The following is a 15,015-nucleotide window of genomic DNA, read 5'->3' on the forward strand; positions in this document are numbered from 1 at the left end:
GATAGATAGATAGATAGATACATAGATAGATAGATAGATAGATAGATAGATAGATAGATAGATAGATAGATAGATAGATAGATAGATATGAAAGGCACTATATAATAGATAGATAGATAGATATGAAAGGCACTATATGATAGATAGATAGATAGATAGATAGATAGATAGATAGATAGATAGATAGATAGATAGATAGATAGATAGATAGATACTTTACTAATCCCAAAGGGAAATTCACATAATCCAGCAGCAGTGATACAAAAAACAATATTAAATTAAATAGTAATAAAAATGCATGCAAAAGCAGACAATAACTTTGTATAATGTTAACGTTTACCCCCCCAGGTGGAATTGAAGAGTCGCATAGTGTGGGGTCTCCTCAGTCTGTCAGTGGAGCAGGACGGTGACAGCAGTCTGTCTGTCGCTGAAGTTGCTCCTCTGTCTGGAGATGATCCTGTTCAGTGGATGCAGTGGACTCTCCATGACTGACAGGAGTCTGCTCAGCGCCCGTCGCTCTGCCATGGATGTCAAACTGTCCAGCTCCGTGCCTACAATAGAGCCTGCCTTCCTCACCAGTTTGTCCAGGCGTGAGGCGTCCCTCTTCTTTATGCTGCCTCCCCAGCACACCACCACGTAGAAGAGGACGCTTGCCACAACCGTCTGATAGAACATCTGTAGCATCTTATTGCAGATGTTGAAGGATGCCAGCCTTCTAATGAAGTATAGTCGGCTCTGTCCTCTCTTACACAGATCATCAGTATTGGCAGTCCAGTCCAATTTATCATCCTGCTGCACTCCCAGGTATTTATAGCTGTGTACCCTCTGCACAGTCACCTCTGATGATCACGGGGTCCATGAGGGGCCTGGGCCTCCTAAAATCCACCACCAGCTCCTTGGTCTTGCTGGTGTTACATACTGATACATATTTTATGTAGCACCTTTCACAGTTAAAACCTTCTCAATGTACTTTGCAAGCACACTCTTGCTACATCCATATTCATACGATGTTAACACTAGCACATTAGTTGACTCAGGAAGGTTGATATATGGAGTCAGCGGTGGGCATTTATTATACATTACATATTGAAAAATTTCATAGTTAATATATTCCCAAGATATTTTGCAAGTATAGTATTGGTACATTCATATTTATACAATGTGAACACTGGCACGTGACTTGAGTCATGAAGTGTGAAATAAGGAGTCATAGGTGGGCAACTATTACACATTACATTTTGATACGTATTTTATATAGAGCCTTTCATAGTTAATACATTTCCAAGGTTCTTTGCAAGTACAGTACTGCTATATTCATATTTATACAGTGTGTGCACTGACACATAACTTAATTCATGAAAAGTGACCTGTGGACTCAGTGGTGGGCATTTATTGAAAAATGGTGACATAAGAAGTTAGCAGTGGTCATTTCTTATAAATTACATATTGGTACATATTTTATATATACTTTGCAAGTACAATATTACTATATCCATATTTATGGAATGTGATCAGTGACACATGACTCATAAAGGGTGGCATACAGAGTCAGGCACTAATTATATACTCTTAACTAGTTTGATGGATATTTTATATAGTTCTTTTCACACTGAGCACCTTATCAAGGTACTTTTTTAAGGTCAGTATAGCATATCAGGGCTTATCATGTAGAATTTTAGTCTAAAGCCTAATTGAAATTGCCCAAAGGGAGCCCAGTTCAAAGGGTCAGTGGTGTCAGGCCATTTGTATTGGTATATGCGAACATTCAAATGCCACCCACGACACCAGAATACAGTACACTTCTTGTATTTCGATCAGAAGATGTCTGTCCTGCTCTGCTTGTAGCTTTTCACTGCATTTTCACACCCGAAATGGCTATGTGTGGCATGTCGTTTAGCACAAACAAGTAAGAATTCACTGGACTCCAAAGAGGAGACAATCAAGAACAATATAAACATAAAAATATAACACACTGGTTACTGCTTACCTTTACTGCCGTTCCAGCTTCATAAACAAAGTCAGCTACTTATAAAAAACTAGCCAACCCGCAGCGTAGCATACGCTGCATGATTATTTACTGATGTGTGAACACTTCCTGAAAGACACAGTTGTCCAAATGGAGAGGGTTTGAGGATACGACTGTCAGTGAATGAAAAGATGGAACTCTGCAGAGAGCAACATACAATTGTCCGTGACTGAAAACAGGTTTTGGCAGATACAGGCATATCTTTTTGAAAGTTTGGCCCTGTGCCTTATTAATTGTCATTGCAAATGGCAATCTAACAGGAAATTGTCTGCGTGTAAAAGTAAAAGGCAAATTAGAATCTGATGGGGTCAGGGAAATCCGGGGAATAAGGACAGTTTGCGAGGTAGCAGATGTGATAGTCTTACACTCCAGTACATTGCGGTGAATGCTGGTAACAGAAAGTCTAGCGCCATTACAGAGACGGATCTCCTCAACCCTGTGCAAATCCATTCAACACAAACATTTGTCTGCAGCCATGCTGTTATGACGTTACCTTCCCACTATCCTCTTACTGAAAAACATTTACAAACGCATTTGACACCGGAATTTCAATGCAACATTTGCTCAAAAACCTTCACGCTCCAGAAATATCTCAAAGCACATTTAAACACACGCTGCACTGAACAAACGCGTTCCACACGGGTCTCTCAATGCACTATTTGTTCGAAAACGTTGCGACTGCAGAGATATCTCAACGCACTTTTAAAATCACACTCCACTGAACGAATTATGCAATGTGAACATTGCCAGCAATGCTTCAAAACAACTCGTGCTGTCAAGAAGCACTTACAAACTCATTCCAATTCCTTTCAGTGTCAACTCACAAACCCCATGCACAGTCATCACATCAAGAAGATACCGCCATTCCCATCCAAGAACATAACATTGGCCTGCCTACCGCAGTATATACTTCTTGCAATGCTCTTCATTGGCCATCAGAGGAGTTGGCGGGCCTGGCCCTGTCGTGCGTATCCCATGGTCTTACAGTTGACAGGCGTGGCTCTCTGTCATGTGTGCATCTTGCATGCCCTTAGTGAATGGTGGGCGGGGCTCTGTTGTACGTACCCCATGACGCGGGAGGAGGGTTAGAGTTGGTGGGCGGGGCTCTGTCGTGCATATCCCATGGTCGGGCGACTTGGTCGATTTATATATAGAAAAGCAGATGGAACTGAAAAGAACAATGAAAAGTCAATGAGGCTCAGAGGTGCATGTGGACCGTAGCACAGACGAAAGCGACTGAGGCTGTGTTTGGTGAGTTGTTGCATGCGGGTACATGAGCAGGCAGTGCACATGCCTCAAGAGCGACAGTGGACGCGGAAGGAGGGCTACAGTTGGCGGGCGGGGCTCTTTTGTGCGCATCCCATGACGCGGGAGGAGGGTTAGAGTTGGCGGAGCTCTGTCGAGCGTATCCCATGGTCTTAGAGTTGGCGGGCCTGGCCCTGTCGTGCGTATCCCACAGTATCCCATGGACTTACAGTTGGCGGGCGGGGCTCTGTTACAGTTGGTGGGCGGGGCTCTGTGAGTTGGCAGGCCTGGCCCTGTCGTGCGTATCCCATAGTATCCCATTGTCTTACAGTTGATGGGCGGGGCTCTCTGTCTTGTGTGCGTCTTGCGTGCCCTTAGTGAATTATATATATATATAGATACTATCCACTAAAAGTCCTTAAGGTTCAAAGTATTGCAGTTTTACTTTCAGTTAACTTCTTTTTCCTTCACTTGGTCTTTCTGGTATCTTTTTGAAAGTCTTCTGTACTGCTTGCTGACCGGCACTGGCACTGGCACTGTCACCAACTAACAAGTCAGCTTAGGTGTGTTCGCTTATAATGCCTGTCTGTCTGTCTGTCTGTGTGACATAACTCGGTCACCTATGGACCAGTTTTGTTGAGTTGTGGCACGCTTACTGCATTCTTAAAAGAAATTTGTTCAAGGGTTCGATTTTCGTTCAGGTATCCTCAGATCGCGCTGTGGGAAGTTTTAAAGTTTCAAAATCGCCACATTGAAAAGCACTGCCGAATTCGCGTACTCGCCCATCTTAACACAGAAAAACGTTCTGTGCGACTTCAACTCGGAGTGTGTTTACGGTTTAAATTGGTCTTTGAGAGCGGTCCTTGAACTTGTAGATTTCGTTTTTTTCTTCCTCTTTTACTTGTCAGACTGCTGGTCGGATGCCTAAATAGTATCAGACAGCAGCGACCTCCCCTGGTGTTTTAGATTCATTAATAGAAAAAAAAAACACTTCTCTGGAAATAAATGGATGGGAGAAGAAATTGTGCAAAATTATGTAAGCGTGCATTCATTGAACAATATTATCTGCAGATTATTAGTGCAAAGAAACGACGTTATCAACCTGCAGCTCATTAATTAACTCATTAATAACACGGGAAAGGCACAGCTGCCCTAACTGATATAAACACAGAACGAATTTAGAAATGGACAGTGGCATTGGGAGATGGGGGTGCATCATGAAGCGTCTTAAGCCCCTGACCTCCGTCGCCCGGACCCTGAACTTTCTGTCGCTGATATAAACGAATAGCCGCGGCAAGCCCCTGATCTTCCTTCCCAGCGTGTTCCATTCGTATTCCCGTTATTGAATAATTTAGTTTCTTTCCAAGCGATTTCTTATTTCTATTATTTTAATGAATTACCGTATTTTAACCAATATTAAAAAATAGCTGGGGAACTTATTTCAGTTCATTTTTCCCTTCAATAGAATAATATTCAAACTGTTTCATGCTAGTATTTGTCATTTTTGTATTAACAGATATTTTCAATTGCTATTTATCGGATACTACTCTATTCGGCGTACTTTTAAAAATGTTATTTTTCAGAAAATTGAACAACGATTTGTCATAGACTCGCCACTACTCACACGCACGACTCAGTCGATGTCATTGTCACATCACTTGAATTGCACTCTGCTGTGTATGAAAGTCATTGAGACGCCACAAGCCCCCTTTGTGCTCCACTTTTAACTGCATTTTAAAGTGCTGTTAAAAAGCACGGAATTAATGACGTCTCCTAATTTATCGTTATTACTTTTCAATATTAACTAATTTTTACAAAACTATTTAATAAACAAAACAATTGACACTTGGATAAAGTAAATAAAAATGTGAAACACTGCAACTTTCATATCCTTTAACTTACTCACTGAAAGCACCTGAATGTTACGCCATGCCGACACGGTCGAACTTGTTTCTCTACCTTATCGTTTCCCTTCCTTGTCAGTTAATCGTGCCCTTGATATGCCTGATTGTTGTAAAAGCCTTTCGTTTTCTTTTGTGCAGCCTTCTGACGAGTTTAACCTTTGACGACACGGAGCCGCCAGACGCTAGCGCACCTTGACGCGTGACCCGCTGTGACCTCCCTGATTGGTTGAAGGACTCGACTCTCTACCGCCAGTTTCTGGGACGGGCTGAGGCTTTCTAGTGGATTTGTATTCTTGTAGTCCTAAAGTGCACAACGCTATGCAAACTGACTTTATTTACTTAAAATAAAAATAGCTCAAAATGTAGTTTATTTTTTTAAGAAGGCAAAATCCAGCCGTGAATGCCCTGAGCTGTATCAATATTTGTGCATTGCACTTTGACTCGTGCAGGGTTAAACAAGACCCCTGTTTCATAGTGGAGATCTTCCCAACACTCTTCACGGGTACAGTATGATATTTTTTCTCTCACTGATACAATATGAGTACTAGAAGATGACGTGACTCGTGTCAAATCAAATTTAGAGTCAATAGTGAGAATTGATTTCTACTCTATCTTTACATTAATTCTAACTTTACATACTATGGCACCTTTCAAAGTAAATATCTTATCAAGGCTCTTTATCGATACAGCGCATGGCTTCCATGTTTATATTTTTACTGGCAGGGGAAGTGATTTAGGATCTCTTAACCTGTCTGTATTTAGTTGTGAGGTAATAATTTGAAATGGATATATTTGCCACTAATCTTCACTCAATAACCCAAAATGACAACATGTTTTCAGAAAGGTTTACACATTTACTAAAAATCAGAAACTGACATCTCTTATTTCTAGCCTTAATTTAGTACTTTGTAGAAGCCCCAGTTCTAAAATCAAGTCATCTTGGTTAGTTTCTACAAGCTTTACACACCTGGATTTAAGCAGTTGATTCCATTCTTCCTGGCAGATCCTCTCCAGCTTAATTAGATTGGATGGGAAGCGTCTGTAAACGGCCACCTTCAGGTCTCTCCCCATCTGTTCTATGGAGTTCAGGTCTGGACTTTGGCTGAGCCACTCAAGGACATTCAGACTTGTCCTGAAGTCACTGCAGCATTGACTTGGCTTTATGTTTCAGGTCATTGAACCATCTCCCCAGTCAGAGGTGGTCTGAATTCTGGAGAAGGTTTTATTGAGGACATCTTTGTATTTGGTTGCATTCATCCTTTCCTCAAGTCTGACCAGTCTCCCTGTCCCCACACCCCCATAGCATGATGCAGCCACCACAATGTTTCACCATGGAGCCTGTATAATACAGTCGTTACCAGACAGATCTCATGGAGTTCTGACCAAAGAGTTCAATTTTTGTCTCATCAGACCACATAATCTTTTCCTCATGTTCTAAGAGTCATTTAAATGCTGTTTTCAGCCAACAAATCATTCTGGAGAAGTGTGTCAAAAAACTACTGGGGGTCATTCATACCGATGAGAATATGCATGTATAGCACCTCACTGGGACTGGGACTGCCAAGACAGACATTTTCTTCTTTTTTATTCATTTGGGTGTGTGCTCAGACCATAGTGTGTCTGTGCATATTTATTTAATTTATTGTTATTTATTTATTTTAAAGCTTCTGTAAAATTACAAATTTCCAAATGGGGATAAATAAAGTGCTATGCTCCCAACCTCCTCCTCCTATCTATCTATCTATCTATCTATCTATCTATCTATCTATCTATCTATCTATCCATCCATTATCCAACCCGCTATATCCTAACTACAGGATAACGGGGGTCTGCTGGAGCCAATCCCAGCCAACACAGGGTGCAAGGCAGGAAACAAACCCTGGGCAGGGCACCTGCCCACCGCAGATAGATAGATATAAAAGGCACTATAGGATAGATAGATAGATAGATAGATAGATAGATAGATAGATAGATAGATAGATAGATAGATAGATAGATAGATGTGAAAGGCACTATATTATAGATAGATAGATAGATAGATAGATAGATAGATAGATAGATAGATGTGAAAGGCACTATATAATACACTGTGTGCACAATTATTAGGCAAGTGAGTATTTTGACCATATCATCATTTTTAATGCGTATATTCCAACTCCAAGCTGTATTAACTTGAATGCTTATTGGATTTAAGCACGTCAGGTGATGTGTATTTGTGTAATGAGGGAGGGTGTGGCCTAAGGAGATCAACACCCTATATCAAGGTGTGCAGAATTATTAGGCAGCTAGTTTTCCTCAGGCAAAATGGGCCAAAAAAGAGATTTAACTGACTCTGAAAAGTCAAAAATTGTAAAAAGTCTTTCAGAGGGATGCAGCACTTTTGGAATTGCTAAGATATTGGTGTGTGATCACAGAACCATCAAACATTTTGTTGCAAATAGTCAACAGGGTCGCAAGAAACGTGTTGAGAACAAAAGCATAAATTAGCTGCCAAAGATTTGAGAAGAATCAAGCGTGAAGCTACCAGGAACCCATTATCCTCCAGTACTTTCATATTCCAGAGCTGCAACCTACCTGGAGTGCCCAGAAGTACAAGGTGTTCAGTGCTCAAAGACATGGCCAAGGTAAGGAGGGCTGAAACCCAACCACCACTGAACAAGAAACATAAGTTGAAACGTCAAAACTGGGCCAAGAAATATCTGAAGACAGATTTTTTCAAAGGTTTTATGGACCGATGAGATGAGAGTGACTCTTGATGGACCAGATGGATGGACCTGTGGATCAGTAATGGGCACAGAGCTCCACTCCAACGTGGAGGTGGGGTACTGGTATGAGCTGGTATTTTTAAAGATGAGCTAGTTGGACCTTTTGCATTGAAGATGAACTCAAAATCAACTCCCAAACCTACTGCCAGTTTTTGAAGACACTTTCTTCAAACAGTGATACAGGAAAAAGACCATGATTTTTATGCAGGCCAATGCTCCATCACTTGCATCGAAGTTCTCCACTGCGTGGCCAGCCAGTAAAGGCCTTAAAGATGAAGGAATAATGACATGGCCCCTTCCTCATCTGACCTAAACCCTATCGAGAACTTGTGGGCACTTCTTAAACGCTAGATTTATGGGGGAGAAAAACAATACACCTCTCTGAAGAGTGTCTGGGAGGCTGTAGTCACTGCTCCACAAAAAGCTGATCGCCAACAGATCAAGAAACCGACAGACTCCATGAATGGAAAGGCTTATGACTGTTATTGGAAAGAAGGGTGGCTATATTGGTCATTGATTGATTGATTTATTTTTTTTAAATGTCAGAGATGTTTATTTGTAAATTTTGAGGTGTTTGTTTATTATTCTCACTATGACAGATGAAAATAAACAAGTGAGATGGGAAAATTTTCATTTTTCCTTTAGTTGCATAATAAATCTGCACACTAATAGTTGCCTAATAATTGTGCGCACATATGTATTCCCCTGATGATGTTCACACTCACATTTCCGTTGTGAAACATTCAGGTTTCAGGTTTATTAACATTTTGGATTGACTGATAGCACTGTGTTTGTTCCATATTAAAATTAATCATCAAAAATACAACTTGCCTAATAATTCTGCACTCCCTGTAGATAGATAGATAGATATGAAAGGCACTATAGGATAGATAGATAGATAGATAGATAGATAGATAGATAGATAGATATGAAAGACACTATATAATAGATAGATAGATAGATAGATATGGAAGGCACTATATAATAGATAGATAGATATGAAAGACACTTGTTGATAGATAGATAGATAGATAGATAGATAGATAGATGTGAAAGGCACTATATTATAGATAGATAGATAGATAGATGTGAAAGGCACTATATTATAGATAGATAGATAGATAGATAGATATAATAAATCTATCTATCTATCTATAATATAGTGCCTTTCACATCTATCTATATATCTATCTATCTATCTATCTATCTATCTATCTATCTATCTATCTATCTATCTATCTATAATATAGTGCCTTTCACATCTATCTATCTATCTATCTATCTATCTATCTATCTATCTATCTATCTATCTATCTATCTATCTATCTATCTAATGGTGCCAATGCCATGGGACTGTCACTGGACAAGTGATATGACAATGGGGTAAATAGTATATCTGGCAGGCTCATTTATGGTTTATGTTAAAGGAAATAAAATGATATATTTGAATAAATTCTTGTTTCTCACGGTACATCAAAGTGGCCCCATGCTACATACCAGTTGGATGTGCAAGTAAAAATTTCCCTGCATGCCTTGAGGGGGTCACTTCCCCTGGTAGTGCTGATTCTTCACAGACCCAGAAATCACTGAGCTGGTTGTGTAAATTGCCTTGATTTGGTCTCTATATCAAATTACTGTGGTCTGCAGCTCATCCTACAACTCAGACTCTTGGTGTGACCCCGAGTGACTTAAGGAATGTTCCTGCTTCTAAAATGTAAGCCGTTTTACTTTTTTGCCTTGTGATTTCCAAGTGGCATTGCACAGAGGTATCAGCTAGCAGGCAGATGTCATCTGGAAGGACAAGAGTGCCTTTTCAAAGATGTTTGCATTATTTCTTTTAACACCTCAAGTAAATGGATTTGGTTCTTTACAGCAGAGCTGTGCTTTATCCCAGGGTTTAATGTGCCCAGCGTGTTTTTGCTTTCTTTTTGTTCCTCACCTGTTTCACGTTAGAGAAGTTCTCGGCTTGTCTGCTGAAACAGCAACCAAAGGAAAAAAAAAAAGGTGTGTTTGGGATGAAAGTTCAGAGCCGTGCCTTGGAGCGGACAGTAAACTTTCACCCTGTAATAGCTCGTTGCACAATGTGTGAAATGGCTGTGCTTTAACACAGAAATGGCAGAAAGGAGGCACAAGGCGATCCAAGTCTCAATTTGTGTTGTGACAGAATGCTGTCTACTTTGGAGAAAGGGGGACGCATGCCAGATGGAGAGCAGCAGGTCTCAGAAAGTGTTCAGTGCTAATTGAAAGAAACACACACATAGAGGCACACGCACACACACACACACGCATTGTGCACTTCTTTTGGTCCACTGGCTCGTTTACACAAATCACATGATTCTCCTAACAGCCAATCAAATGACTGCTATCCATTCTGCACGTCATGGCTCACATAACCAGATGTTTAGCGGTTGTTTGACCAAACATGAGAATGGCTAAGACTTGTGATCTCAGCCACTTTGACCGTGGTATGGTCATTGGTACCAGTTATGGAGACTGTGCAAACAGCTGCTCTCCTGGGATTTCCACGCACTGCAGTCTCAGAGAGGGTAGAAAAGAGTGACCAGGTGTCAGAAAAGTAATGGTGGCACAAACAAGGGCATCTCTTAATGAACAAAATGTCAGACGGGCAGCATACACCCATACTGTGTTTCGCTCTTGTCAGCAAGGTCACAGTGTGCACTTGATGACTGAAGTTTGGGAAAGTGTCACTTGATTTGATGAACTGCCATTCCTGCTGTGACATACAGGTGGTCCGGTCAGATTCCGGAGTGAACAACAGGAGTCAGTAAATCCCCCCAGGCGTGTGTCAATGGTACTTGCTGGTGTGGGTGGTGGTGTGATGGCGTTGGAGCGTATTCTCAGCTCATATGAGGCCTCTTAATACCATCTGAGTGTCAGAAAGTCTTCAGCCACCCCCCCCCCTTCACTTTTGCCATATTTTTTTATATTAATTCAAATTATTTTCTTTCCCTCATCAAGCAACACTCAAAACTCCAGAATGACAAGGCAAAAACATGATTTCAAATTTATTAAAAAAATAAAAAACACGAAGTTCCTTTTCTGCACGCTTTTTTAAATGGATACATTTGCGAATGTTTACCCATCAGCCTGCACTCAGTAGCCAAGACATGTTTTCAATAAGGTTCGCCTGTGCTTGCTTAGTTAAAGTAGGGGGTCTAATTAAAAACAGAGACTGAACAACAACTTTAAGTTAAGCTCCTTATGACTTTTTCATAACTCATCCTCTGTAGCCCTGGAATCAGCCTCGTCGCTCTTCTCTGGACCTTCTCTAGCGCTGCTATGTCCTTTTTGTAGCCTGATGACCAAACCTGCACACACAACTCCAGATGAGGCCTCACCAGTGTGTTATAAAGCGTGGGCAGAACCTCCTTGGACTTCAAGGCGCTATATAACTTTCTGTTAGCCTCCTTCATGGCTTCTGAACACTGGCAGTTGATAGCGTCGAGTCCACTACAACTCCTAAATCCTTCTCATAAGGTTTCATTTTGATTTGCAGACCTCCCATTGTGTATTCACACCTCACATTTCCACTTCCTATGTGTAATACTTTACATTTACTGACATTACACTTCATCTGTCACAAATCTGCCCAAGCATGCCTGCTGTCAAAGTCCCTCTGTGATGATTTCATGGATTCTCGATTATCTGCAAATCCACCTATCTTGCCATATTATCCGCAAAGTTAACCAGCTTGTTATTAATATTCCTATTCGCATCATTTCTATATATTAAAAATAGCAGTGGCTCTAACACTGCCCCCTGCTGGACACCACTCTTAACTTACTTGCACCATCACCCTCTGCTTCCTGTGTCTGAGCCAATTCTGCCCCCATCTATACACCACACCATGAACTGTCACTTCTTTTAATTTGATGCTTAGCCACCTCATCAAATGCTTTCCAAAAAATCAACATTCATATCTCATATGCACTTCTGTTCATTTCCTTTTGTTGCTTCCTCATAGAATTCTAACATTTAGAAAAGCATGACCTCCCTCGTCTGAACCCATGCTGACTCCTGTTCTTGTCATGTCCTTCTCAACCTTTGCCTTAATAACTGCCTCTGGACGGTTGGGAGACAACGTAAGAGAGGCGCGATTTCGTTGGTTTGGACATGTGCAGAGGAGACATGCTGGGTATAATGAGAGAAGGGTGCTAAGGATAGAGCTGATAGGCAAGAGGAGAAGAGGAAGGCCTAAGAGGAGGTTTATGGATGTGGTGAGAGAGGACATGCAGGTGATGGGTGTGACAGAGCAAGATGGAGAGGACAGAAAGATATGGAAGAAGATGATGTGCTGTGGTGACCCCTAACGGGAGCAGCTCGAAAGAAGAAGGTAACCTACAAGGATAAGAGCAGCCTGCTCCCTTATAAGAGCAGCTGAAAGAAGAAGAATTTGCCTGTAGTGCATGTTAAGCTTACTGGCCTGTAGTTACTTGAATCACTTTTTTATGTAATGGGATAATATTTGCTATTTTCCAGTTTGTAGGAATTTCCCCAGTGTACCACTGATCATCTAAAATGTGTGGCTCAGGTTTCTATCTGCTCTCACTAACCTCCTTAAGCTCTCCATGTTATCTGGTCCTGGTAGTTTGTTAGATTTCAGCCTATTTAATCTAAGCAGCACTTCTCTCTCTACAATTTCCAAATCACTCAGTACCTCCTTAGTAGTCCCTGTTATTGCTGGGAGGTTTCCAATGTGAAGACCTCATAAAAATGCAAGTTTAGGGCATTTGCCATTTCACTGTCTGTATATATTAATGCACCTTGACCATTCCTAATACTCTTCACCTGCTCCTTGACGGGTCTTTTAATACTAAAATAACGAATCTCTTTGGGTCGCCTTTTGCCTTTTCTGCCTTATTCTCTCCAACAGCCTTTTCTCTTCCCAAACATCCATTTTAATGTTTACTCTCATTTGCCCCAGTCTAATTTTCCTTTCACTGATATTCCCAGCAGATGACAGCCAATGGGATTTCTCGAGGAGCAGTCAGTAGTGAGCTGCCAGGACCTTCATGACAGAGCCCACCACAATGAAACAACTCGTCTGACTTGTGCTCTGTTATTCCTGAGTCCTTATTGTGTTATGAGTTGGAAGTTTGTCTCTGATCATAACAGTCCATTCAGTCCATCGAGCTCAGGTTAGCTAAAAATATAAGAACATTAGAACAATCTGGACGAGATCACACCGTTTAGCTCAATAAAGCTCCTCTCCACTTAATTCTTCTAAAATAACATCAAGTCGAGTTTTGAAGGTCTCTAAAGTCCTCCTGTATACCACACTACCTAGTGACTTATTTTACGTGTCAAAGATAAACTTCCTAATGCATGTGTGACATTTACCCTCAATAAGGGTATAACTGTGTCCCCGTGGGTTGGCCAGGCCTGTTGTAACTGCTCAGAACATCCAGAAAGTGCACAACACGGCTCCCCGACATGTTTATTTCATCTTATTTTATTCATTTCAGGTCCGTTTACATCCAACTTACATGGGACAATCACCCAATTTAACCCAGAGACTCTACTGATTGACAATGGAGAGGATGAACCTCAAGAAAACAATGAAAGTGGTGAAAAGAGACACATTAATACCAAGAACGTATTCCAAATGTAATGTTTCAAAAGGTCATAAACTGGGGCTGTGTAACAATGGCAGAAAGATAAGTCTGCCTCCATCTGTACCCTTAAAGCGAGGTGAAATGGGCACCAGGGTGCATAGGGAGCACCCACTCATTAGTGGGTCATAGGCGTACTCTGCCTACCAAATAAGCATTTTATATTTTAGAACAGTGAATACCAAATAAACATTTTATATTTTAGAACAGTGAAATACACCATTTATGAACAAAAATGCCAAGTTCTGTAGCTCTGCTTACCAGAAGTGCAGCTCCCCAGTCCACCTTGGCCAGGCATTGTGTGTGTCCACCTCTTGACCGTGTGCTCCCAAGTGTCTTCTTCAGGTTTATTTCAAAGTGCGCATAGTGTACAGAATGATAAAGCACCCTTGTGACGTCACAAGCCAATCAATAGTGATAGTACAAACCCCACCTCCTGCCTGAGTCACTTGACCCGGGTGAAACAACGTGATATTTGCAGGCAGGGTTATTCGGGGGCATTCTGTGCAAACGTTAACTTTTGTGTTATCTTTGAGCCACTTTGGTGGTTGGAGGTTTTTAATTATTTAAACAAAAAAAAACAAACAAATAGGACCAATCCATATTCCGATTTCATGAGCACTTTGTCCTGGCCCCATTACCATGTCCAAAGAGGTCTGCAAAGTTATGGAGATGCCACCCCACAGTTACCTCAGGTGACACAGAAAGCACACTGGGAGGAGAGGGTGATGGAAAATTCCTACTGCTTAGAGTGGTCACTGCCTGAAAGGACACTGATCTCCTAATATTGTCTCTGACAACATTGCATCGTGGTTTCACGTGGAATTAACCATTACCTTCATTTTTATGGATTTAGCAAATTCTTCCATCCAAAGAAATTTACACAATCTGAGGGCAGGTGCCCATTAATTTGTATAGTATAAGCGCAGACAAATAAGTTATTACTACAGTATAATGTCATCTTCATCATTCATCTATCCATCCACGATCACATCTGTCTCACCGAAGTTCTCGGCTGTCTTTGGAGGGTTGCCTGTCAGGACTCATTCATATACATTTATATATTTATATACATGATTTGATTTTGATGTACTGTACTTTGTTAATCCCGGAGGAGAAATTGTCTTTTCGCATGACCATTTTGGGGGTCAGAGCATTGGGTCAGCTATTGAACAGCACCCCTGGAGCAATTTTCAGGTTAAGAGCCTTGCTGAAGGCCCCGACAGAGTAGGATCACTTTTGACAGTAGTGGAATTTGAACCAGCAACCTTCTGGATGCCAGTGGAGGTGCTCAACCACAGCACCACCGCTCTGTTGATGTGGCCAGTCAGCCTAACTAGTGTGTCTTTAGGATATGGGAAGCGAACAATAATAACAATAATAAATAACAAAGTCATCTTAGGGTGCTTCATAAAGTTGTAACAAAGCAGTAAAGAAATCAT

General features: G+C 41.2%; 1 protein-coding gene across 1 annotated transcript in view; it reads right to left on the bottom strand.

Moving 5' to 3' along the window:
• The window catches only part of csad (cysteine sulfinic acid decarboxylase), a 113,520-nt gene extending 99,602 nt beyond the window's left edge, over nucleotides 1–13,918 (bottom strand). The window contains exon 1 of the mRNA XM_039746753.1: nucleotides 13,835–13,918. Within this exon, the coding sequence (XP_039602687.1) occupies nucleotides 13,835–13,871 (37 nt within the window). The 5' untranslated portion in view covers nucleotides 13,872–13,918. The remainder of the gene's footprint in view (nucleotides 1–13,834) is intronic.
• Between the last annotated feature and the right edge of the window lie 1,097 nt (nucleotides 13,919–15,015).

Source organism: Polypterus senegalus, chromosome 3 (assembly GCF_016835505.1).
Source record: "Polypterus senegalus isolate Bchr_013 chromosome 3, ASM1683550v1, whole genome shotgun sequence".
Lineage (NCBI taxonomy): Eukaryota > Metazoa > Chordata > Cladistia > Polypteriformes > Polypteridae > Polypterus > Polypterus senegalus.